The sequence below is a fragment of the Clupea harengus genome, unplaced genomic scaffold (assembly GCF_900700415.2).
Source record: "Clupea harengus unplaced genomic scaffold, Ch_v2.0.2, whole genome shotgun sequence".
Taxonomy (NCBI): Eukaryota; Metazoa; Chordata; class Actinopteri; order Clupeiformes; family Clupeidae; genus Clupea; species Clupea harengus.
Genome location: NW_024880458.1, coordinates 2,971 through 24,950, shown reverse-complemented (window position 1 = coordinate 24,950; position 21,980 = coordinate 2,971). Strand labels below are relative to the sequence as shown.

General features: G+C 39.5%; 3 protein-coding genes and 1 long non-coding RNA gene across 4 annotated transcripts; 2 read left to right on the top strand and 2 right to left on the bottom strand.

The window, feature by feature from the left end:
* LOC122132195 lies at positions 1-1,082 on the bottom strand. The gene is made up of 4 exons (XR_006152177.1): positions 882-1,082; positions 424-497; positions 297-315; positions 1-30 (listed from the first exon to the last, which is right to left on the bottom strand). It is a non-coding gene; the product is annotated as an uncharacterized LOC122132195 (long non-coding RNA).
* Positions 1,083-1,571: 489 nt separating this feature from the next.
* gpalpp1 (GPALPP motifs containing 1) lies at positions 1,572-6,697 on the bottom strand. Its single transcript, XM_042707010.1, has 7 exons — positions 6,521-6,697; positions 6,248-6,374; positions 6,005-6,124; positions 5,241-5,502; positions 4,839-5,003; positions 4,407-4,508; positions 1,572-2,477 (listed from the first exon to the last, which is right to left on the bottom strand). The coding sequence occupies exons 1-7, from the start codon at positions 6,594-6,596 to the stop codon at positions 2,259-2,261; spliced, it is 1,071 nt and encodes a 356-aa protein (XP_042562944.1). The 5' UTR covers positions 6,597-6,697; the 3' UTR covers positions 1,572-2,258.
* Positions 6,698-7,175: 478 nt separating this feature from the next.
* LOC122132193 (transformer-2 protein homolog beta-like) lies at positions 7,176-15,058 on the top strand. The gene is made up of 8 exons (XM_042707011.1): positions 7,176-7,333; positions 9,178-9,323; positions 9,753-9,924; positions 12,563-12,751; positions 13,142-13,257; positions 13,801-14,016; positions 14,228-14,295; positions 14,662-15,058. The coding sequence occupies exons 1-8, from the start codon at positions 7,301-7,303 to the stop codon at positions 14,670-14,672; spliced, it is 951 nt and encodes a 316-aa protein (XP_042562945.1). The 5' UTR covers positions 7,176-7,300; the 3' UTR covers positions 14,673-15,058.
* Positions 15,059-16,347: 1,289 nt separating this feature from the next.
* Positions 16,348-19,461, top strand: LOC122132194 (insulin-like growth factor 2 mRNA-binding protein 2). The gene is made up of 2 exons (XM_042707012.1): positions 16,348-16,952; positions 18,062-19,461. Exons 1-2 carry the CDS (start codon positions 16,778-16,780, stop codon positions 18,124-18,126), a joined length of 240 nt encoding a protein of 79 aa, XP_042562946.1. The 5' UTR covers positions 16,348-16,777; the 3' UTR covers positions 18,127-19,461.
* The last annotated feature ends 2,519 nt before the right edge of the window (positions 19,462-21,980 follow it).

Here is a 21,980-nt window from a genome sequence, read left to right as displayed (position 1 = left end):
GGTCAGCTCCTCATTTAGGGTGAAGGAGACCTGCAGAAATCACACAGTACAAGCTTCACCAAAACGGACCACAGAAACCAACCACTTACAAATGACACAGGTAAAACAGCACAAATGTTACTTTTTCAAGTGAACAAGGATATCAGTCAAACTCATACGACATCTGTCAACCTTTATGACATCTTGTAGACTCCATGCATATAGAGCTAACTGAGATTTCCAAATAATAATTTCGACTATACTTTGCCTGAACTCTGTAGAAAGAACGGTACTAAAGCTGCTGAGGTTGGACTTACCTCTGCTTTCCCCTGGTTCCTGAAAAAAATAATTGTAATTGAATTTACAGGTGATTACACATAGGATGGTGTTGTGAATACTTAACATTAACGGCAATTTAGGTCGCTTGCGTTACAATCAACATACTTTGAAATGCGCAGTTTCCCCACATCGCCCCTGCCTGTTGATTTGGCCCACTGCTGAGCGAGGTATTTAGGAACCTGTGTGTACATATATATACAATAGATTAACGTTAGATTGTAGCACACATCAAATGAATCAGTAGCTAGCTAGAAGATGATGTACGATTAAAGATGTTACCATGAAGTTACATCAATATCCGACAGCTGACGTTACCATGTTTACCTTTACCATCTAACGTTACCTACACAAGCTTAATGTTATGACCGACGCAATCGAACATACAACAAACAAGTTAACACCCTGACATCTGGTTATATTTACATTAAAGGCAAACTGGCAATATGCATGTGACAACTGCATGAAGACTACCAATCAAGCTATCGATAGCTAGCTAGGATCGTTAGCTATACGTTTCAATAGCGCTACTAACAGTAGGTATATCAACAAAATGGCGCTCTTACTTTCACAAGCCAGACTCCAGTATTTTGTTTGGCCCCAGTTAGATCTACGTCTCCTTTGTCTGACATATTTAAATAAAGTAAGTATATAACTAAAACGGACAGAATTTCTTTCTAAACTTGTCTTTGTTCTTAGCAGCCCGCGTTCCCTCTTCCGAAGAAGGCCGGTTAGTGGTTATCTACGGCGGCTCTACGTGCCCTGGAAGAACGCGAAATGTCTGGTACGGTGGACCCAAAAACCACACACCCATCTTTGATCAATTTCGAATAACTAATCTTAGTGATATTTCGTGATTTTGATTAGAATTACATAAAATACGTGAAAAAAAACAAAGATATGAATGTAATATAAGAAATAAATCACTAATGAAAAACCATGCAAAAAAACTTACCAATGTTGCTGTTTATTGTGATTGTTGCGGAGAAAAGTGAATTAACTTGCTGCGGGAATTCTCAAAAACTGGGTTCAATTGGGGTGATTTTGAGTATATTGTAAAAATTGTGATCCCATCAGGATCTTGCAAGGGTTAGTTGTGACTGTAACGGCCAAAGGTGACTCATTTGCTGCGGGAATTCTCAGAAATGCAGTGATTGAGTTCAATAAAACTAATACCAAATAATGCAGAAATTCTATAAATTTGCATTTTTTGCGGAAATAACCGCCAATAGCAGGAAACCATTGAATATGCAGACTAATCGACCAACATTTTGGACTTTAATTATGTTCAAAGTAAATTACAGCAATTTCCACACGAAATATAGTACAGTAAAAAAATGAAGATAGAAGTGATCACATACAATAAGATTGTAGCGGTCTCTTTTTTGTGCACACACACACATACATACACACTATAAAACCTACATGTTACAGCCATAGGTAAATTGTGAACATGTCAAAGATCCTTTAAACTTTGGAAGAGATAAAATATATTCTACAGAATTGCAAAATATGTCTATATACATTATTTCTCATGCCTCCATCAAAGAGCAAAAAAAAAAACCAAGCTACAATGTTTACTACTTACTGAACCGACTTGTTCTCACACAGTACAGAACAATCAAGTACAAAATATAAGTGTAATAGAATGATTGACTGCAAAAAATGAAGAATGATGAAAAAGGAAATATACTGAAAATACAAAAACCAACCAATGGCAAAAAGTCTTGGTTGTGAATTGAAGACTGACACATATGAAAGCATTCTACAGCCATGGTATCAAATGATATGCAACACAGAGAGTCAAATACACTGTTTAACATTGCTCTTTCTCTTTGAGAAGAATATTTTAACAGCTTAATGCAACTGAATTGAAACTCTACACACATATTAACCCAAGAAAGACTTGGGTAGCAGTCAGGTTACAGATGAATGTTTGCTGGCTACAGGAACATGCGGTCTTTGCTATGAGAGAAACGCGTGTTCAGTTCAGCTGACTTCTTTAGCAGGGACTTCTTTTGGGCGTCATCAAAGCGGTTGGCCTGCAGGTCTTGGTCACGGTCAAAGGCCCTCCTCTCCACTGGCTTATTGCCCTCATCTGCTGCTTTCCTCTTTAATTTCTTGGTATGCATATTGATGAGAGACTCCCCACGTTTGGATTCCTGGCAAAAACACAACAGCAAAAATGTTGTATTTGGAAAGGGTTGTTTCATTCCACATCCTAAGCAAAACAGCATACTCAACACGCACAAGATCTGTCTGTCTGTCTGTCTGTCTGTCTGTCTGTCTGTCTGTCTGTCTGTCTGTCTGTCTGTCTGTCTGTCTGTCTGTCTGTCTGTCTGTCTACTACATTTTCAAACAAATAATAATGTGTTGCTAATGCTGGATAAACTTTGGTCCTGATAACCAGCTCTGGCTGAGCTATATTAAAATGATAAACATCCAAATGTGCTGTTAGGGAGAAATGTTTTGAACACAATAGATAGTCTCGGAATAAAGTCCAATTCATCATAAGTAATATTTTACTATATGTACAGTCGTATGAATAAGTTTAGCACCCCTCTGAGGCTGCATGACAATTTACTCTGTCTTCACCAAAAAAGATCACAGTGGTATATTATTCATTTTCTAGTTAACACTGAATACTGGGGTGTTTTCCAGACAAAGATATTAAGTGTAGCAGTATTTAGTTGTGTGAAATGAAATCAAATGTGAAAAATAGGCTGTGCAAATATTTGGGCACCCTAATCATTTTGTTGATTTGAATACCTGTAACTACTCAATACTGATTAATTGCAACACATAATTAGTCTGATTAGCTAAGGTAGCCAATTTCAAGTTGTGCTTCTCTTTGATTCTCATCTGAAGGGTGGCAACATGGGGGCCTCAAAAAAACTGTTAAATGATCTGAAAACAAAGATTGTTCAGCATTGTGGTTTACAGGAAGGCTACAAAAAGTTATCCCAGAGGTTTCAGTAGTCAGTTTCCACTGTGAGGAATGTAATCACGAAATGGAAGGCCACAGGCACAGTTCTTGTTAAGGCCAGAAGTGGCAGGCCAAGAAAAATATCGGAGGGGCAAAGGCGAAGGAATGTTAGAATGGTCAAAGACATCCCTCAGACCACCTCCAAAGACCTGCAAGATCATTTTGCTGCAGATGGTGTCACTGTGCATCGCTCAACCATTCAGCGCACCTTGCAAAAAGAACAGCTGTATGGGAGAGTGATGCGGAAGAAGCCTATTCTGCACACACTCCACAAACTCGCTCGCTTGAGGTATGCAAAAGCACATTTGAGCAAGCTAGATTAATTTTGGAACAAAGTGCTGTGGACTGATGATCTTGTTTAAGTTGAGGGTCGCATGGATTCAACTCAATATCAGCAAATTCTTGAAAATAATGTTCATGAATCTTTCACAAAGTTGAAGTTACGCCGAAGTTGGGTGTTCCAGCAAGACAACGACCCGAAACATTGCCCCAAAGCTACCAAGGCATTTATGCAGAGAAACCAGTATAATGTTCTGGATTGGCCATCCCAGTCCCCAGACTTGAATATTATTGAAAATCTATGGGATGACTGTCCACGCAAGGCAGCCATCAAACCTAACTGAACTGGAGATGTTTTGTAAGGAGGAATGGTCCAAAATACCTTCATCCAGAATCCAGACAGTCATCAGAGGCTATAGGAAGCGTCTCGAGGCTGTCATTTTTGCAAAAGGAGGCTCTAGTAAATATTGATTTGATTTTTCTGTTGGGGTGCCCAAATGTATTAACCTGTCTAATTTTGTTATTATGCATATGGCATATTTTCTGTTTATCCAATAAACCTTATTTCACTGCTGAAATATTACTTTGTCCATGAAGTATTATATATGATAAAGAAGTTGCTGATCCAAACACCCAACAATTTATAAATTAAAATGATCAGGGGTGCCCAAACTTTTTCATACGATATTTTTGTCTACTAATGTTATCCCTCTCTCCTGCCAGGCATATTGTTGGGACTGGGTTTGTGACAGCAGCATATACTTTCAACAGTATGTGTCACCATAGTCATAGGATGACAGGCCAAAAAAAAAGAAGAAAGACTCACATTGTACTTAGACACTTTCTCTGCCATCTCAATATCCTTCTGAGGGAGACGTGGGGCCTCTTTTTTTTCCGTCTTCCCACTTTTCTTTCCTTCCTGTCGCTCCTATGAAGCAGATGACGTACTGATTAGAAACATCACATCAAATATAACATAAACCAAGAAGATAGGCCTGACCTATTAAACCATTACCTTCTAACTATCATCCTGCAGTGGCATAGATGAGTATAAGAGGAGAATATGGATGAAGCAGATCGTTTTGGAAATATAAGGAGAGGAGCAGTGCCTCTTATAGCTCACTTGATCGTCCTTTGATAGTATTTTGAATATTACATTAGCAGGATGAAAATATTAGAAATATTAGCAGCCATCAGTGTTAGCTTTACAGGAGGACAACACATTCAATGGTTTTGGGTTCTCTTCTAGGCAGCTCACCCTGGCCTTGCGCTCCCGGTCTGCTGGGGTGTCCGTCCACATGCTGCGATCCCCTTTCTCTGGGCCTGCCTTCTTCTTAAATGTGCGGGCACCCAGACCTATATGCTGCAGCTCTGGCGGCAGCTCAGTCATCCAGGTCTCCCTCTTCACCTCCTCAGGGCCATCCTACTCACAAAGACATTTAGACATTATTTTTAACTGGAACTAGAGAAAAACAAATAGGGCACCATTTTCCCCAAAAAGGTTGAGACATAATATGCATACATCATAACATAACATTTAGATTTCTTATATGCTAAATCAGCTACTTTCAAATGTCAGTGCTTTTTGTCGACCATCTTTAGAAGATCAAGATGATCCACAAGTCAAACAGAGGAAGGCCGACACGGGCATCACACTTACATTTACACCGGTCAGCTTGTCTTTCATCTTCTGAGCGCGTCTCTCAAAGTCCTGGGCGACTGAGTTGTTGGGCCTATCCCCTTTAAAAGGCATTGGCCCAACAATGTCATCGTCTCCTCCGTCACTCTCACTGCCTGATGACTCAGCCCTATAGCCCGGGGGAAGGGCAGGGCCAGAGAATCCTTCGTCCTCATTTGAATCCTCGTCTTCATCATTCAATCTGCGGAAGCCTGGAGGTAGTGCGGGTCCCAGCAGAGGTGGCCTGTGTGTTTATTATACAAAAAAAGGGTTTTAAAATTAATTTAAATAAGGGACCAATGGTCAGCCAATTAAACTTGCCCACAGCATCACACTCCCTTCCCTGGCTTGTCTTCTTCCCAAAGTGCTTCTTAGTACTGTCACCTCCCCAGGTAAACTATGCACATGTAACTGGCTGTCCACATTATGTAACGGAAAACAGGACCACTCAGACCAAGCAACATTCTTCTCTTGCAGTTCTTCTAAGTTCAGTTTTGATGCTTGCATGCCCACTGCATTGCCTACACATTTCTAAACTACAAGAACGAACTATTACCTTATCCTCTAATAATGGTAATAATGTTTTTGCTCATCTGCACATCTTTACATTTTATAGTGGTGCACAAATCTGAACATGAAATTAAACTCTAAATCCCCAACCTCTGGTTACATTTCTTTGTTTCTGTCATATCTATAAGTAACCCCAAAATGAGCACCAGCATCATGTACATGTTTGTGATTCTCACCTTTCAGGTGACATTTGTTGCTTTTTATATCCAGGAGGAAGAGCAGGGCCAAATAAGTAATCATCATCATCATCAACTCCCAGTGTTTCACCTGAAGCCACATCCACTCTGAGTTGTTGACTGGAAGTATTAAGAAAAATAGTAATAAGAAGCATGAAAACTCTCCCAGCTTGACCAATGTTCTTAAAGCCAGACAGCTAATCTCTTGTGCTTGTTTTCGCGTAAATAATTGCAAAAGCTTACCTAGATGTTGGACCAGCTACTGCATATTTAGAGTTTTTTTTTTTTCCTCTTCTAAATGTCTCGCCATCCTCCGAGGAACTGGACGAATCATCCGCTATGTAAAAAGAAGGTAACGCTGGACCTATGGCTGAGTCAAAAAGAATCATTTGAACGTGTCATTTATACGGCGTAGGCTGGTTTTAACAATCATTCAGCTTTATCACAAAGCAAGCAAGCGAGCATAACGGCCATTATGGCAAGCAAATGTATTACAATATTTCCAAAACCACTCACGAGGTTCCTCGTCAGATTCATCATCCTTTTGAAACTTCGGCGGCAAAGCAGGTCCCATTAAAGCAGGGTCCGACATCGCAACAGCCTTTGTTTACGTCAAATCAATAGCTTAAAGTACTTAAACAAAACGTGTTTTGAAGATCTATGGTTCCTTTATTCGTTAACCTTTCTCTCCGGAAGTAAACCATTTTATTTAGCCCTCTTCTTCTAGGGTCTGCATTGCCATCTAGCGGTCACTGTTGTGCTTCTAGACATAGGACATATTTGTTTTATGAGTATGACCATAACAGAGATTATAATATAATTATATAATATAATGAATACGACCAGGAACTTCATTGTTTGATATTTTGGTGCTGTGGTTGTGGCCCTGAAGAGACTATAGGTGCGTGATACTCACACACAGCTGATTTAGGTATAAAGGTGTAAATGTCGTAGTCGTATTACCACCTTGGCGTGTATTTTCTGATACCCGATCCCCGTGTCGTCCATTATCCCGAACATTCTACACTCTCTCCACTTTCCTGATTTTCTTACAACTCCCCTTAAAAACTAAATGGAAAAGTGCATAACTGAGGGGGGTGGCGTAGATTCCCCTCCATCACACTAGGTGGCGAAAGCGTTCTAAAACCTCGAAGCTCACCATCGATAGCGAACATTCTATTTTTTCCTTTATTTATTGTACCAGAGCATTTCTACACGTAGTGCAGGTTTGCCACACTAACTTCAACGTTAGTTGATCTATTTGGAACACCATTATACTTGTACTTCCATAAGAAAATGAGTGACGACGAAAAGGAATTTGTTGAGCGGGTGAGTGACGTATTTTATCTTTACGATCGACATATTTTTTGCTAAGTTAGCCACATACTACTTGACGGAAAATGAGCTAACGTTATCTGTTTGCCATGCTTTAGCAAGGCTAGGCTAGCTGACCTTTGGCGGGGCTTGCATTGAAAATAACGAAGCAACAGCTGCAAAACATAACGCAACGCTTAGGACATAATACTTATATTAGTTTAAACGATATTCTATATCATAGCTAGTTAAGTAATGCGAAGTACTAATTTATGTAAAACGGAAATTCCCATCCCATTCCACGAAGAACCTTAGCGATAATGCTTTTATTCGTCAGAATGTCTAAAATATTCCTAGGTTCCATTAAACTAAGTACTGCGTTTTGTAAGCTCTTGAACTAACCAAAGTCCAAACGTCTCTGGTTGAACCCAGAGCCATGTATCTACATTCCCGCCTTAATGTAGTAACGCTCTTACAAGATGCGTATTTATATATCTTGCTAACGTCACAAGAACTTTATCGATGGGTCGTAATTTAGCAGTACCTCATTCCAAACGATCTTGCACAGTTAATGTTAGCTAGGTAGACGCTTAGGATAGCAGCAGTTACTTTATGAAATGGTGGTAGCCATTTAGTTAAATGGACTGAAACAGCCATGATGCATAGGCACTGCATTTGAATGCCCGTAGTTTGACTCACAGCATCACAAATGATGACAATGACGTCTGGTTAGATAACTGGCTAAAAACAACTCCGTAGCCCTCAACTTTGATCTTGTATAGCTGATAAGGCGTAGCCTACTACTTCAGTTAAGGGTAGGATATTCTGGTCCTCTTCCTTTCAAAGGATGACTAGTCGTTCTCAGTAGTATTCACTTTAAATGTATTTTTAGAGTGACCTCTACAATTGGGTAACTGATATACAAATACAAGGTATCAACTCGATGTGTTTTTAAAACATTAATATGTAACATTTTCAACTTTCAACTATTATTCCATTGGTTGATGTTGTAGTGTATATGTGGTGAATGGTTTGTGTTTTTTCCCCCTTTTTGTTGATGGTAGCATTTGAATACTAGAAGTGTAACAATAGCCAACATTGAATTAGCTAAAAGATATGCGGGTTTGATAACAAGTCTGTTTACTTGAGTAAAGGTATGACCCAAGGTTTGACACTTGGATTCCGTTATACCTTTGCAGTTCGTTCTTATTTTCATAAATTCCTCACCCTTTTCTTGTCTTTATTAAGGTTAAGATGGGAAGAAGGAAAATGCGGAAGAAGTCAAAAGTCAAGTTTTTAATGAGGCTAAATTGAAGCTGATTTTTTCTTTTTTGAGAGTGCATGCTAATAATGCGGCACAAGAGAAGGAAAAAAAAGAAGTTGGCCACGTGTATAGTGTATTGGGAGAGATGGGGGAAGAGGAATGAAGTTCAGAAATAAGACTGAAGAAAGAAGAAAAGAAATGTGTTGAAGTTATGAAGTTAAGATCAGAAGTGTGCTGGGGATAAGATGACTGCGCCAAGTAATACACTAGTTCTGTTACAATATAATCTCTGTCTTTCTGTTTGTTGTTCATGTTTTTTCCTAAAGTGTGCATGCTTCTATCTCTGATTGGAGGTCGCATTCTGCTTTGCTCTTAAATGATAATTCTGTAATGAATATACCCAATGTACCTTCTAGTGTAAATTAAGGCTCTGGGGCATATGTAAAACGTTATAAACTGCCGTTTTCTGTTATTCTATAATGATCAAAACTTTGCATTCAGGCAGCATACTGATCAGTAGAGCCATAAAGATATGGAGTGATGAGATTTAAGAGCAGCTCAGTCCAATGCTCACATCCTGTTATGCTCGATTTAGGATTCCCGCTCTGGATCCAGAAGTGTAAGCCCAAGGGGTTCAGCCAAATCTGCCAGCCGCTCCCCAGCCCAGTCCCCTGCCCCGTCCAAAGATGGATCCCGCCATTCTCACTCCAAGTCCCGTTCCCGCTCCAGATCCAAATCCAGGTGAAGAGGGTTGAGGGAAGATGGTGAAATGTGGTTGATATAGCTATGTTTTTGAAATATACATATGTACACAGTATTGGAGTCTGCATAGGCTACAATATGAAAGACATGATTTTGAAACAATTTATGAAAAAAGATAACTCCGACAAATTAAGACAAAACTGAAATTGGTCTATGTTGTGGATAAGTCAGAGTTTGACTTTGATCTCACTTGAAATACATTCAGTAAGTTTAAGAATTGGTGTAACTTTGTTTGATCTGTATTGTTTTTTTTGTTGTTATTTCTCAGTAATTGAAGCAAGCAAAATTCTTGTCCTGTGACTCTTTAAAAATATATATATATATATATTTTTTATATATATATAATATATATTTGTAGTTCAAACATGTTACTCATCTTTTACAAACATTTTACTCCCAAATCTGTAGGTCACGTTCCCACCGGAGTTCCCGACGACGTTACTCGCGCTCACGTTCACGTTCTGGGTCCAGATCCTATCGCCGGCGCTCTCGTTCGGGTTCAGACAGCGGCGAGTACCGCCGCAGGAGGAGCCACAGCCGCTCCCCCATGTCCAACCGCAGACGCCATGTTGGAGACCGGGTAAGGACCCCCGCTGCATTCAACACCAAAACCTATGCCCATTACTATTACATTAGTAATAATGTAACTCAATTTATGTGTTGTCTTAGTGTTTCTTAATTTGTTTAAGTTTTGTTTTGCTTAATATGTTTCAAGAATATGACCTCACCCACCCATCTTTATTAACAACTCTGGTTGTCCTAGTCACTACCTATTGTCTCCAAATCTGTGGCATTTTATGTGGTTAACTCCAAAAAGGAACTGATATTTTTTGCCAGTGCCAAATATGATAAGGCTTCATTTTATTTTGTATAGCATGTTGTTGCATTTCCACTTTAAATGTCCTGTCCTGTAATTGCCAAGTATTTCAATATTAGATCTCAGTTATGTGTTAATACCACTTTGCAAAAAAAAGAATTGTTATAAAACTTTATACGATGACTCATAGTATATCCAGAAGTAACAGATTATTTCAGGTAATGCTTTAAATACTTAAAGTAACAGAATAATTCATTCAGAACTACCATTTTTTTCTCCGGCTGAATCGCTACTGATGTAATCTTTGTGGTATACGCATGTCCTTAGCAGGCTCTGATTCAGGGACAAGTGTGTAAACATATCCGCAGTGACCTGAGTGACTCCGTCTTTCCCCTTCATGCTCCTTTCAGTGGCTTCCCATAAGGACCAGCCACGCCAAAAGTGGACAGTGCTGTGGTCATAGTGACGCTCTGAGTGTCCATGCATAGTTCTCTGCAGTGACCTTTTTGATGGATTCTGAAGATGATAGAAAATACGTTTTCGAATGAGTCACTAAAGTTCAGATCAAGTATCGCTTAATGCCATGTTCTATCAGATGTGACGCTGAGAGATGACCACAGTCGCTACAGGATGGCTCTGGATGGCTTCCTTTCCATATTTTATTCTTGGTCACATCTCTCTGAGGTTGGTTAGAAAGGGGCAGAGAGGGTAAGGAATGGGAAGTGGGTGTTTTAAGTGGCCAGCATTCAAAAATGTAAGTAGTGGCTGGTTTGATGACTTCTTTGAAGTCCTGGGTCACACAGTAGATATGGTGATGACCACGTTGGTTCAGTGCCTAAGTATACTCAAAAATGTCTGCGTTCGCACAACGCTGATTCATACGTGTGCATTTGTGTCTTCAAAGTGTACTGGTTTTGTTGTTGCAGACGTGTCTCAGCGCACAAGCTCAATCACACGTTTTGTTAATCTGTAGCAAAGAGTCTGAATTAGAGCATAGTGGAATGTACATGACTGTTAATTGTATCAATTTGTGGATTAACCACCAGACGCTGCAGTAAGAAGAGGTAATGTGCTGAATACAGCACAGTGAAATACATACTTTTTTGGGCAAGATTCTCGGGTTTCTGTTTCTGTTCTGTTTTCTGTTCTAGATTTAGTTTAATCAGTTTCATTATCATTAAATCTTATGTCCAATCAAGAAATGTACTTAGGACATATGCTACTGCTGCTACATAGTCCACTGTTACATGCAATTTTTTTATCTGTCTAGGTGATAGAGCTATGTTCTAATAGCAAAATCTGTATTCATTTTAAAACCACTGAACACGAGGTTGATATAATGACAGTTCATTAACTTTGGCTAGCTGTCTGACTACATATTTTTTTTGCCTGTGTCGCTCACAGGAGCAAAAAATATGGCCTGTAACGCTATTATATTGTATTTCTCTCCCGTCATTTTATTTGAGAATTCTGAGTAATGCTGCGTTTTAACAGTGATTTCCATTTTACTTATACCATTCCATCTGCGTTTTCCACATTGAAGGATGTATGCTGTTCTTGGTGAATTCTTGATGTTGTCTCCTTGGTTCAAATTAGCTTGTAGGGAGCAGGCGGGAAGGCAGTTTAGTGAAAGAATCAGTTTATTTCCGACGCATAGCCCTGTAATCTCAGATGTTATAATCCGGGGTCACAAGAAAACTCAACAATCGTACAGAAATATACGTATTTTAAATGGGGTAGAATTAACATCTCAACACAATGGCGTAAATCATATCCGTCTGGAGGGAAGCTTCCATGGCCCTTTGGTAGGAGGGGGGTTATTTGATTGTTTGGGGTCTCATGTGTGGGTGAACCTTGATTTCTTTCCAGGGGGGGGGTTGAGGTAAAGCATAGGGGGAAGGGGGGAAGTTATGTAGGTTTATCTAGTTTATGCTAGATAAAGGTGTGAATGCTAGGCAGAGGGGTCTATTTGACCATGGACTATTTAAATGCTAATATGCCTGGCTCCAACCATCTGGTCATGGCTGTCAGACAAAGACCAGGAATCAAGTCTAAATGCCCTTGCTCCAGACCCCTGGTGTTATTCAAACTGAGAGTGGGGGTCTATTGAGTCTGTATGTGGTATGTGAAATCCACCAAAATCTATTGTATCTATCTATTGTTAATCAACCGTTGTGATTGTTTGACAGTGCTTTTTACATGTAAAAAAGGTGTAAACCATTGACAAAAAGAAGACCGCAAGGTTAACTATTCTTAATGAGTTCCACAATAGTTTAATCCACATAACTGATTTGATGTTATTTCCAAGCCTCTAGACCAGAGTAATCAATGACTTGATGTCACATTGACACCATTAGTTGTTTTAAACCTGCTGGCTTTTCTCTCTACTCCTTCTGTGCAGGCAAATCCTGAACCCAGCTGTTGTCTGGGCGTCTTTGGTCTGAGCCTTTACACCACCGAGCGGGATTTGAGGGAAGTGTTCTCCAAGTATGGCCCTCTGGCAGACGTAAACATTGTCTACGACCAGCAATCACGCCGTTCCAGGGGCTTCGCATTTGTCTACTTTGAGAAGAGTGAGGACTCTAAGGAGGTGAGATCAGATGCTTTGTTGTGGGATCACTTTGATGAGGATGGAGACATTATGGAAATCTGTGCAGTTGTCGTCATTGCAATGCATGTTGTTTTTTACTACACGGATATTGTAATTGGCTATGCATGTAAGAGAGTAAGAATTAAGTTTCTGTGTAGACACACAGAATTATTCTATGCCTTGAACTTTAATTTAACAAAATGAATGTAAAGTACGAGATGTTAAATTTCTTTAAAAATAGATTGGCTGTGAAAAACAACCAATCCCTTTCTTTATTGCTTTATGCAATGGCACATATGTTTACTTAGTGACAGGTTGTATTTATGGGGGTTTGGTTTTGGTGAGGATATCCTTGGTTTGTAAATGACAAATGGCCATGTTTATGTTTAGGCAAAGGAACGTGCCAATGGCATGGAGCTGGAGGGGCGCAGGATCCGGGTGGACTTTTCCATCACAAAGAGACCACACACCCCCACCTTGGGTATCTACATGGGTCGGCCCACCTAGTGAGTGATGTCAAAAGCTTGTTCACCTGAGTTCTGAACTATTTTATTTTATTCTGGAAATTCACTCATTATCTCATATAACCACTTTATGCTCCTGTTTTGAATACACCATGGCATTATAAAGTGTATTTCACAACAGTACCACTCATTCTTCATGAGTAATTCCATTTAGCGAAATATACTCTAGTGCGTAACATAATAATGTAAAAAAATTGAGAAGATTTGAACAGATTGAGATTTCTTTCAAAGGCACCTTGTACAATGTCATATCCAATGTACATGTTGAAAATCCAATATTTCATGAGTAATGGTTCATTCAGTCTAGCTTCAATATTTGCATCAAACTATGCCGCCTACAAAGAAATGGACCCAATAGCAGGATTTCGAGATGCAACTCGCCTTTGACCTTGACCTGTTAGCCAGTTTGTGGCTGCTTTCCAATAGCTGACTTCATCAGAGGTGATCCTGTTGGATCCTGTGTACTAAGACGCTCTGGGTTGTGGTGCAGATCTAACCGTGGGTCTTTGCTTTGGTGTCCCTCAGTGGTGGTGGAGGTCCTAGCAGTTCACGCCGTTCCCGTGATCACTCCGAGAGAGGGTCCGAACGAGGGTCCGAACGAGGGTACGACCGTGGTTCCGAACGAGGGTACGACCGTGGTTCCGAACGAGGGTACGACCGTGGTTCCGAACGAGGGTACGACCGTGGTTCCGAACGAGGATATGACCGCCACGATGACCGGGACTACCACAGATCATACAGGTGGGTGGAGAGAGTGTAATTCGATTAGCCAGCCTGTGTCTGAAAAACTGATTATGCAGCTTCAAGGGCTGTCCATCATGTAAACGGCTATGGGGAGGGCACCACGGGGCATTTCTGTGGTGTGTTGCTGGGTGACCCTGGCTACTGAGGTGTGCCTCAGTCCCGGTGTCAAGAGATGACCAATCACATTGTGTTTTGGGTGTTGTTACAGGCAAAGGTCCCCCTCTCCGTACTATCGTCGCGGGGCATACAGATCGAGGTCACGGTCTTACTCGCCACGTAAGTGATGACCTTTTCTGTCAGTAGTAGTACCCTTGTAGTCAAAGGAAGTGATACATTTAGAATCGGGTTATGTCAGAATGTTCAGATAATTGAGCTCAGTACTCAATTTCTAGACCTACCTACAACCTTTTAATTTATGTATTCATTTGTTTGTCATTTCCATCATTGATGTGTACGACTTCAAATGTATTCATAATGTATCCACAACTTTTTTGTCAGATAGACAGGAGCCTGGAATGTTAAAGTTCTAGCACAGCATGTGGACTTTAACCTTTTTAAAAACACTAAAATGTTGAATACATTTCCAAACCCCCTTTAGTTTGTAATGGCTATGCTTTTTGTTATCGCCTTTTGTGTCTACAGGCCACTATTGAGGGAGATCGTCAGACAGCGTTCATGTTTTATTGAAGATGAGTGCAGTGGGGATGGGAGAGAGGTTGTGGAAATCAGGAATCAGAAGACCAAATCTCAACTTCACACGCATTAACATGACATGTCATTGACGGATGGTAACTGACCTACATTAGATAGATGTTTCCCTATGTTGGCCCAATCAGTGTATTGTGGACAGTCTGTAATTCTTATTGTTTTGAATGTATTGACCTCCCTTTTTAATTAATCAGTTTTATGTACGCAAATGTTAGCCATTTTTCTGGATTTCCTGGACGGAGACTGCCTGCCCTGAAGTTCTTTTTTTGTAGTGCTGTGCTCTGTAGCCTTGTATGTTGGCATCTTAAAGCAATAAAATGCTTTCCCCAAACATTTGGTCCCAGTTTGGTTGTTGGTGTCCTTCTCCCAGGACTTCTGCATGACTTTATTGATGTAGTGATAAGGTGTATCTTTTTCACAGTTTAGAATTGATTTTGTTTTTGCACATTTTTTCACACACTACTTTGCAAATATGCCCATTCTGATTTAAACAGATTGTAGCCTAGCCACAATTTTAAGTTTATGAATTGTAAATTAAGTCCACTTACAAGGAACACCTGTAGTTGCTTACAATGATCAAGCCCTATAACATGCAATCAGGAATAGCCTCTGTATAAACAAATTTGTAACTGAGATTCATGACAAAAGTGAATTTTTATCACTTTTAAAATAGGAATCTAAAAATGATTAAAGATCATTTTAAAAGACCTGTATTAGCATTTGTGGGTGTAACCTATTTAACACGATGTAGTTAGTGCTTTTAAAGGATCCTTTAAAAATAACCATAGACAGTATTGTTTTATCCTTTTTTTTTTATTAATGTGTACATTTGAAAAGAAACACATTTCCATTTCAGGTTTCTAACATCCTCATAAGAGAGATTTCCATGTAGCCTAGGAACACGATTATCAAGATATTCACGAACCACATTGATCTAACCATTTCTTGCTTAAAGTGGGTCTAGGCTACATGGAGATTATAAACCTAAAGCATACAACAACGTTGGTTCAACAGAGACCACATTGAGATAGAGCTGAACTACAGCAGAAAAAGCTATGGGAGTTTTGCTTTAGTGGGCGAGTTGCTGGGAGCCTTCATTCGGACAACATTCTCACGGCGCGCCACCATCCTGCCGTGCCGTAGCCTACGCCCCGCCATCTATCCGAGGTAGCCTATTCCACCAGCTCCGTCTAGCTCATGCGCGGGGAGCGTGTTCTTCCCGCCGCACAATCACTCTGCAGCAAGGGAGAGTGGGCGAGCCGCACGGCTAAACGGGGTAAACCCACATCCTATAGTTTATGATGGACAGTTTGAGTACATGTTCCTGTTAAAATGACTCCATTCTGTTTTTGGTGTCATACATAATTTTGTTGTGTTTTCTGTTTGTCTCCCGATGTTATTTTCTCTGACACACTGACTTTTCACCGGTTTGTATAATTGAAGGGTGAAGATGAGCACATTTCCTCGCATTCTGTAGTATAAACCAGACTATTTCATTATTGAATTTATTTATTTTTGCCATGTCTTCTTGAAAGAGTGAAGTAGCCAAACTGTCTCCTAAAAATGTGAATGGCTGTTTGTTTGTTTGTTTGTTTTCATCCATCCGAGAGATAGTTCGGCAGTTCATCGGCATTGTGTGCTGCTGTATTGGTTGCAATTGAGAGTGACTGATCAGCGCGTAAAGGTGTGTCCTAAACCACCAACCTTCCATTTTTGTTGTTGTCATTGCACTCGTTCGTACGAAAGGCTATCCATTACTGTTTGGATAGATGTTTGGCAACATTGCCGTAGACCTGTTTTTCTCAAAATACTTTCACATTACCCTTTATTCAAAGGCGGTGCTTGTACCCATGGAGTGACGTGAAACGTAACGACTTTTTTTTGTACCTCAGTCAGAAGTGATTTACTAGGAGTGGAGTTGGCGTCGAGGTCTGGCTCATACTGTTTTTTATATTTAACTTTTTGTTTCTATTTTTCATTTCTTTTGTTGCCAGTTTAGTTCTTACTGTGGTGTGGTCTGGTGTATCCTCCCTGTATCATTAAGTGGATCATGAACAAACTGTACGTAGGGAATCTAAGTCCTACGGTCACGGTAGAGGACTTGAAGCAGCTCTTTGACGAGAGGAAGCTTCCCGTGGCCGATCAGGTTCTGTTGAAAACCGGGTATGCCTTCGTGGATTTTCCAGATCAGAAATGGGCCATCAAAGCCATTGAGGCTTTATCAGGTAGGCTTTTATTCCACATTACATGTATTGTCGTTGCGAATGGATTTTTTGATGAAAGTAGTGTAGAACGTCGTGGAAATATCGCATGACAGATTTTACAAGCATTCTTCATTTGACGTACAGGCTACTGTAGCCAGCTGCCTACTATCAACGACAGCGCTTGGGGAAACACGGGCTAGCTGTCACAGGTTTACAAAATTGGGGAGAATACAGAGGATGTCCAGATAAACCACGTGAATGCGATGAAAAGTAAAGTTCACTCCACGCTGTGCTATCACGCTCCAAATCAAGGAATAAACTCAAATCTCATGGGGGATGCTTCTTGGCAATTGCCAGTATTTGCGGGGTGGTCCAAAGCAGAGAGGTTGGCTTAATCATTTTTCGGTCATTTTTTGACCCGAATTTATTGAAAAGGCCAGGTAAAAGTAATCATAAATGGACTTTAACCTATGCGTGGATGCAATCCTCTGGCAGGTATCTACGAGGTGTCCAGAACGTAGGTGCCGCAGGACCTAGGCTATTGGGCAAGATATTGAGGTAGCTAATGTGATGAGGTATGACTGAGACTCACGGCTAGCAGACATATTCACAAATCAACAATTGGTTAAGTGAATGATCGACACTTAGGCTTGAGTTGCTGTAATCTGTTGTGCCAGCGCACGGGTGTCAACAGGCAATGACTTGTCAAAGACAGGGAATAGTGTGTTTGCAATAAACGTCCAAACAACAAACAACTGTATTTGCTAGTGTAATGTTAACATATACCCACGAGTGAGTGTAATGGTTGGTGGGAGGAGAAAGCGTGGCCTCCCCATCGATTGAAATCCCCCCTTTTCTTTCATGTACATAACTGTTATTTGGCACGCATTTTACACATTCAATTTATAAATATGCTCCTAGTTCATAACGCCCTCTATATTTTAAGAATACATTTAATAATGTTAACTATAGCCTACGTGTAATGTGTAGCCTTTCCTTTGGGTTCAGAATACGATTATATGGAGTCCCTCAAAACATTTGAGTTTGACAACATTAGACGATTTAGTCTTCTGTGCGACTGCAACGTTTGTTATACATGTTAAGTATTGTATCGTAATTTTCTTTTACAGGAAAAGCTGAGTTGCACGGGAAAGTTATTGAGGTGGACTACTCAGTTCCAAAAAAACTAAGGTAAAGTTTACTTGTCACTGACAGCTAGGTAAATTGAAAACCATATTATGATGCACAGTGCCGGTAACATCTGCATGTGTTCTGATATGTGCACACGAGTTTTGTTTATTTGCTTAAATGTTGCCATTATGTAACAGGTCCACGTTGTTTACGGACAGCCTTAGTCGAATAAGTGATATCTTGCGCTTAAAGATAATCAACGAGATAAGTTTAATGTAGTAGCCTATATTATTGTGTGTTTCATTAAATCTTTAGGTAACAACTTTTAAATATTGTATTGTTTGAAAAGGCAATCTGCAACCGAATACTTCCTGTCGAAGTCGTGTGCTTCAATGTTTCCCCACCTCTTTGTTACATTGTGTAACGGTCTATAACTGGCTTTGGTGGTGTGTGACTGCATTGGAGCCGTTTCCATGAGCTATTTGGTTCGTTTTATTTCGGATACGTAAAATGAGTAATTGTATATTCGGTGGCCAGAATCTAGCCTACATATATGCAATGACACAGCTTTGCTATAATATTTAAATGCGTAATTTGTTAAAAGCGGGAGGTATGTTTATATCCATTTATATTAATTAAAAAAGAAAAAAAATCATTTTTAAGACGAATTAAGAAACTGGTTTGAGGAGTAGGGACTTGCAATAGACGATGTATGGAACTTCAACATTCATATTTACATTAATGTAGGGCTCAAATGGCGAGGTAGCGTGTTTAGAAAGGGCAACATCACGTTGCAGCTACCATAATGTAAGGAACGTATCACTGAAAAGCACACCTTTGCGAGTGTGCTGCCCGTAAGTAACGTGCTGTTTCTAACTAATCGAAAATGGTATATTAATTGAGAATAATTGGTGTTTACATAAGTGAGCAGGCAGCTAAAGCTGCAACATGGCTGCTTGTTTGCCTTTCTTCACCGGCCAGGCTTATAGCCTACTTGAGTAGGCCTCGGCGGCTGTCACTAGTAGGCATGAGCAGCATATTTGAAGATAAGCCGAAGTCTATTCAGAATATATCACACGCAAGGTACACGTTACGACACACAGAGTATGTTGGGCTGTTTTGGGTATGGTCTGGTGTGGGATTTCGGAGGGGCTTTTTAACATGACCCTGCGCACAGATTACACTGTTCTGGCCTACACCACGTGACTATACATTCCTCATTTACGTCCTTTATGTAAACACACCGCCACTTCCAAGCTAACCTTCACCCTTATGTTTGCCAGGACAACTCGTCGAAATCATCGTAAATGTAGGGTACTCGGTCCATCATTAGGGGTTCAAGCACAGAAGCAACGGGATCCTTATTGGATTTGTTATGAATATCAGGGGTCCAGGCAGCGAAGCTGATTCTGATTCTTCCTGTTATTATTTTTCGCACACGACACACGAATGGCAGCAAAAACCACAAGTTGCACTTGCACCAAATTTTGACCACAGATTCTGCACCAATTACTGTGAATTTCTGAACTCCAAATTTTTCCGCCATTTTCTAAAAATTTAAAGTGAAAGTAAAACGAACTTGTCCAAGGCCATTCCTCCAATTTTCTGAACCATGCTGACGAAAACGTATTTTTAGAATTTTTGATTAGTCAAACGGTTTCAAATTTGGGTGTCAATCAAATTCGAGGGTTTGGCCCATAATGACTTTATGGCCAATACCTTCTGACATAAAGGTTGAAACTTAACCAAACGTGGTACACACAATCACTAAAAAATTCTTTGGAAGCACGCCAAATTTTGTGAAATTCAGTCCATAGAGGGCGCTACAACTGACACAGGTCTGTATCTTAAGAACCGCTTAACGTAAAATGTTTTAATTTGGTGTGCTTTTACTTGGCCCTATTTGCTAAGTGCCAATGTCCTCTTTCACCTGTTGAAGCTGTCAAATCCTTCAACCTCTTGTCACTTTGGGCACTTCAGACATTTTGCTTGGGCCCTGATGATCACCACTTGTGGCTAGACTTTTGTTTTTATTTTTCTGTTACAAGGACCACAGAAAGAGCTACATTCTTTGAAGTGAGCCACTTGTTTCAGGACAGGTGCCATTTTCTTCGGTGGAAAATGAGCACACAATTTCTGATAAAGAAATAGATTTGAGTTGAGGGTGTTATCCAGGATCTTTTTGCCACCATTCTTTAAATACATTTTTATCGTGGCTGGACTGAGGAAAGGCACATATTTAGGTTAATGTGTGTGCACAGTCAGAAGTGACTAAATGAGGAATATGTCAAAATCAGGTTAGGGCTGGGCATGTACTATGCATGTATGTTCTGTGTGCTGAAGAAATAAAGAATCATGCTGTATCTCTTTACAGGTATTTACAAGCAATTCAAATGACCCATTAATATTCCTTGGGATATATTGCCATTTTTATTACTAGAATTCATGTTTAAATATACTGCAGACATCCCTATTGCCATTATTAGGCTTACTAAAGTGCAGGAATGCACAACCGAGTATATCAGTTCTCTGCCTAAACTGCCCTGAATCAAGTTATGTCAGGCGAACACACTTGGGAGGGAAAGAGATGCTTATGGAACACTACAAAATGTAGCCTTATTGGCTATTCAATCTTGCAGATTTTAGTTTTATATCTAAATCAGATTAAGATTGTATCAAGGACTATGTTTAAGCCGGTTGTGTCATTTGAACATAATTTTATTTAAATATGTCATTTGAAAGGTTGTATCCTATTTAATGAATAAATGTAAGTTCACTGTGCTGCCAATCTAGCTGATGGTAGATTTTTACCATGACCAGCTGTGAAGGGATTATACATTTTACAATTGCAAGATTGTCACAAGGAATTGTTTTACCTGCGAATACTATTCAGCTATGATGTTTTCATTGCAAGCAAAGTATGGTAGACCACTATAGTTCAATCAGAAAAAAATGTCTAATAGGTTATTTCACATTCTGAAATGTTCAGTGTTTCTCCCTTTGAACCAGTGCATGATTTTTGTCACAGGAAAACTCTGTCCAATCATATTCATATAAATATGAATTTCACATTTATATCTTTTTAAAGAAACCATCTGTATCGTGACTAGATGCTGCAAATGATGTTTTAGCATGCTTCAAAGTAGAGCCGGTGAAATGAATAATTTATTTGAAAGATGTCTATTGGGTTTTGGATAAAACAATTATTTGTACGAGTTTGGAGACATGCATCACTACATACATCGATCACTATTTCACAAGGATAGGCCTTATCTTTGCATTTCAGAGCTTTTTGCATGAAAGGGAAAGAAAAGAACAGGTTATCTCCAGGGTTTTACATGATCTTGATGATCTTACATTTTCTGTGAGTTCTTAGAAATTATAGTCATCTGTGTATTCGGAAAAGAGAAGCTGCCAATTTAAATCAGCAACATCTGGTTTTGGTAAATGAACAGTGTGTTTAGTCAAGTGTATTTAAAGTTGTTGTTCGGTAAGTTCTATTGAATTTGATCATGCATTTTAATTTATGTCAATGGCAATGCTCTAGAGGGTTAAAGAAAAACTAATGTTAACCTATTTAATATAATGCTTACATCAAGATCTCACAAAACTATGTATTTGGTTTCATGCAGTTCGTAAGATAATAAATCAAGGTACAAAAGTATGTATTTGGTTTCATGCAGTTCGTAAGATAATAAATCAAGGTAAAATAATTTATAATAATTGAATAGTAAGTAATAATAATTGACATGGTGTTTAATATTTGTTTTGTACATTTCTATTTTTGCAAAAATTGTTTTGCTACATTAACATCAAAAGTTTATTTTAAAGACTAACAAGTAACATACATTAATTATAGGGAAAGAAAGTGTTCTATTCTATTTGTGAAATTTCTTCAGTGTCTTGTGAAAATAGTTA

Coding starts and splice junctions, on each gene's coding strand:
- gpalpp1 (XM_042707010.1), bottom strand. CDS start 6,596: ATGTCGGACCCTGCTTTAATGGGACCTGCTTTGCCGCCGAAGTTTCAA. Junction 5,503..6,004: donor CAACAAATGTCACCTGAAAG/GTGAGAATCACA, acceptor ATAAACACACAG/GCCACCTCTGCTGGGACCCG. Junction 4,509..4,838: donor ACCGGGAGCGCAAGGCCAGG/GTGAGCTGCCTA, acceptor TCTGCTTCATAG/GAGCGACAGGAAGGAAAGAA.
- LOC122132193 (XM_042707011.1), top strand. CDS start 7,301: ATGAGTGACGACGAAAAGGAATTTGTTGAGCGG. Junction 9,324..9,752: donor CGCTCCAGATCCAAATCCAG/GTGAAGAGGGTT, acceptor CCAAATCTGTAG/GTCACGTTCCCACCGGAGTT. Junction 12,752..13,141: donor AGAGTGAGGACTCTAAGGAG/GTGAGATCAGAT, acceptor GTTTATGTTTAG/GCAAAGGAACGTGCCAATGG.
- LOC122132194 (XM_042707012.1), top strand. CDS start 16,778: ATGAACAAACTGTACGTAGGGAATCTAAGTCCTACGGTCACGGTAGAG. Junction 16,953..18,061: donor AGCCATTGAGGCTTTATCAG/GTAGGCTTTTAT, acceptor TTTCTTTTACAG/GAAAAGCTGAGTTGCACGGG.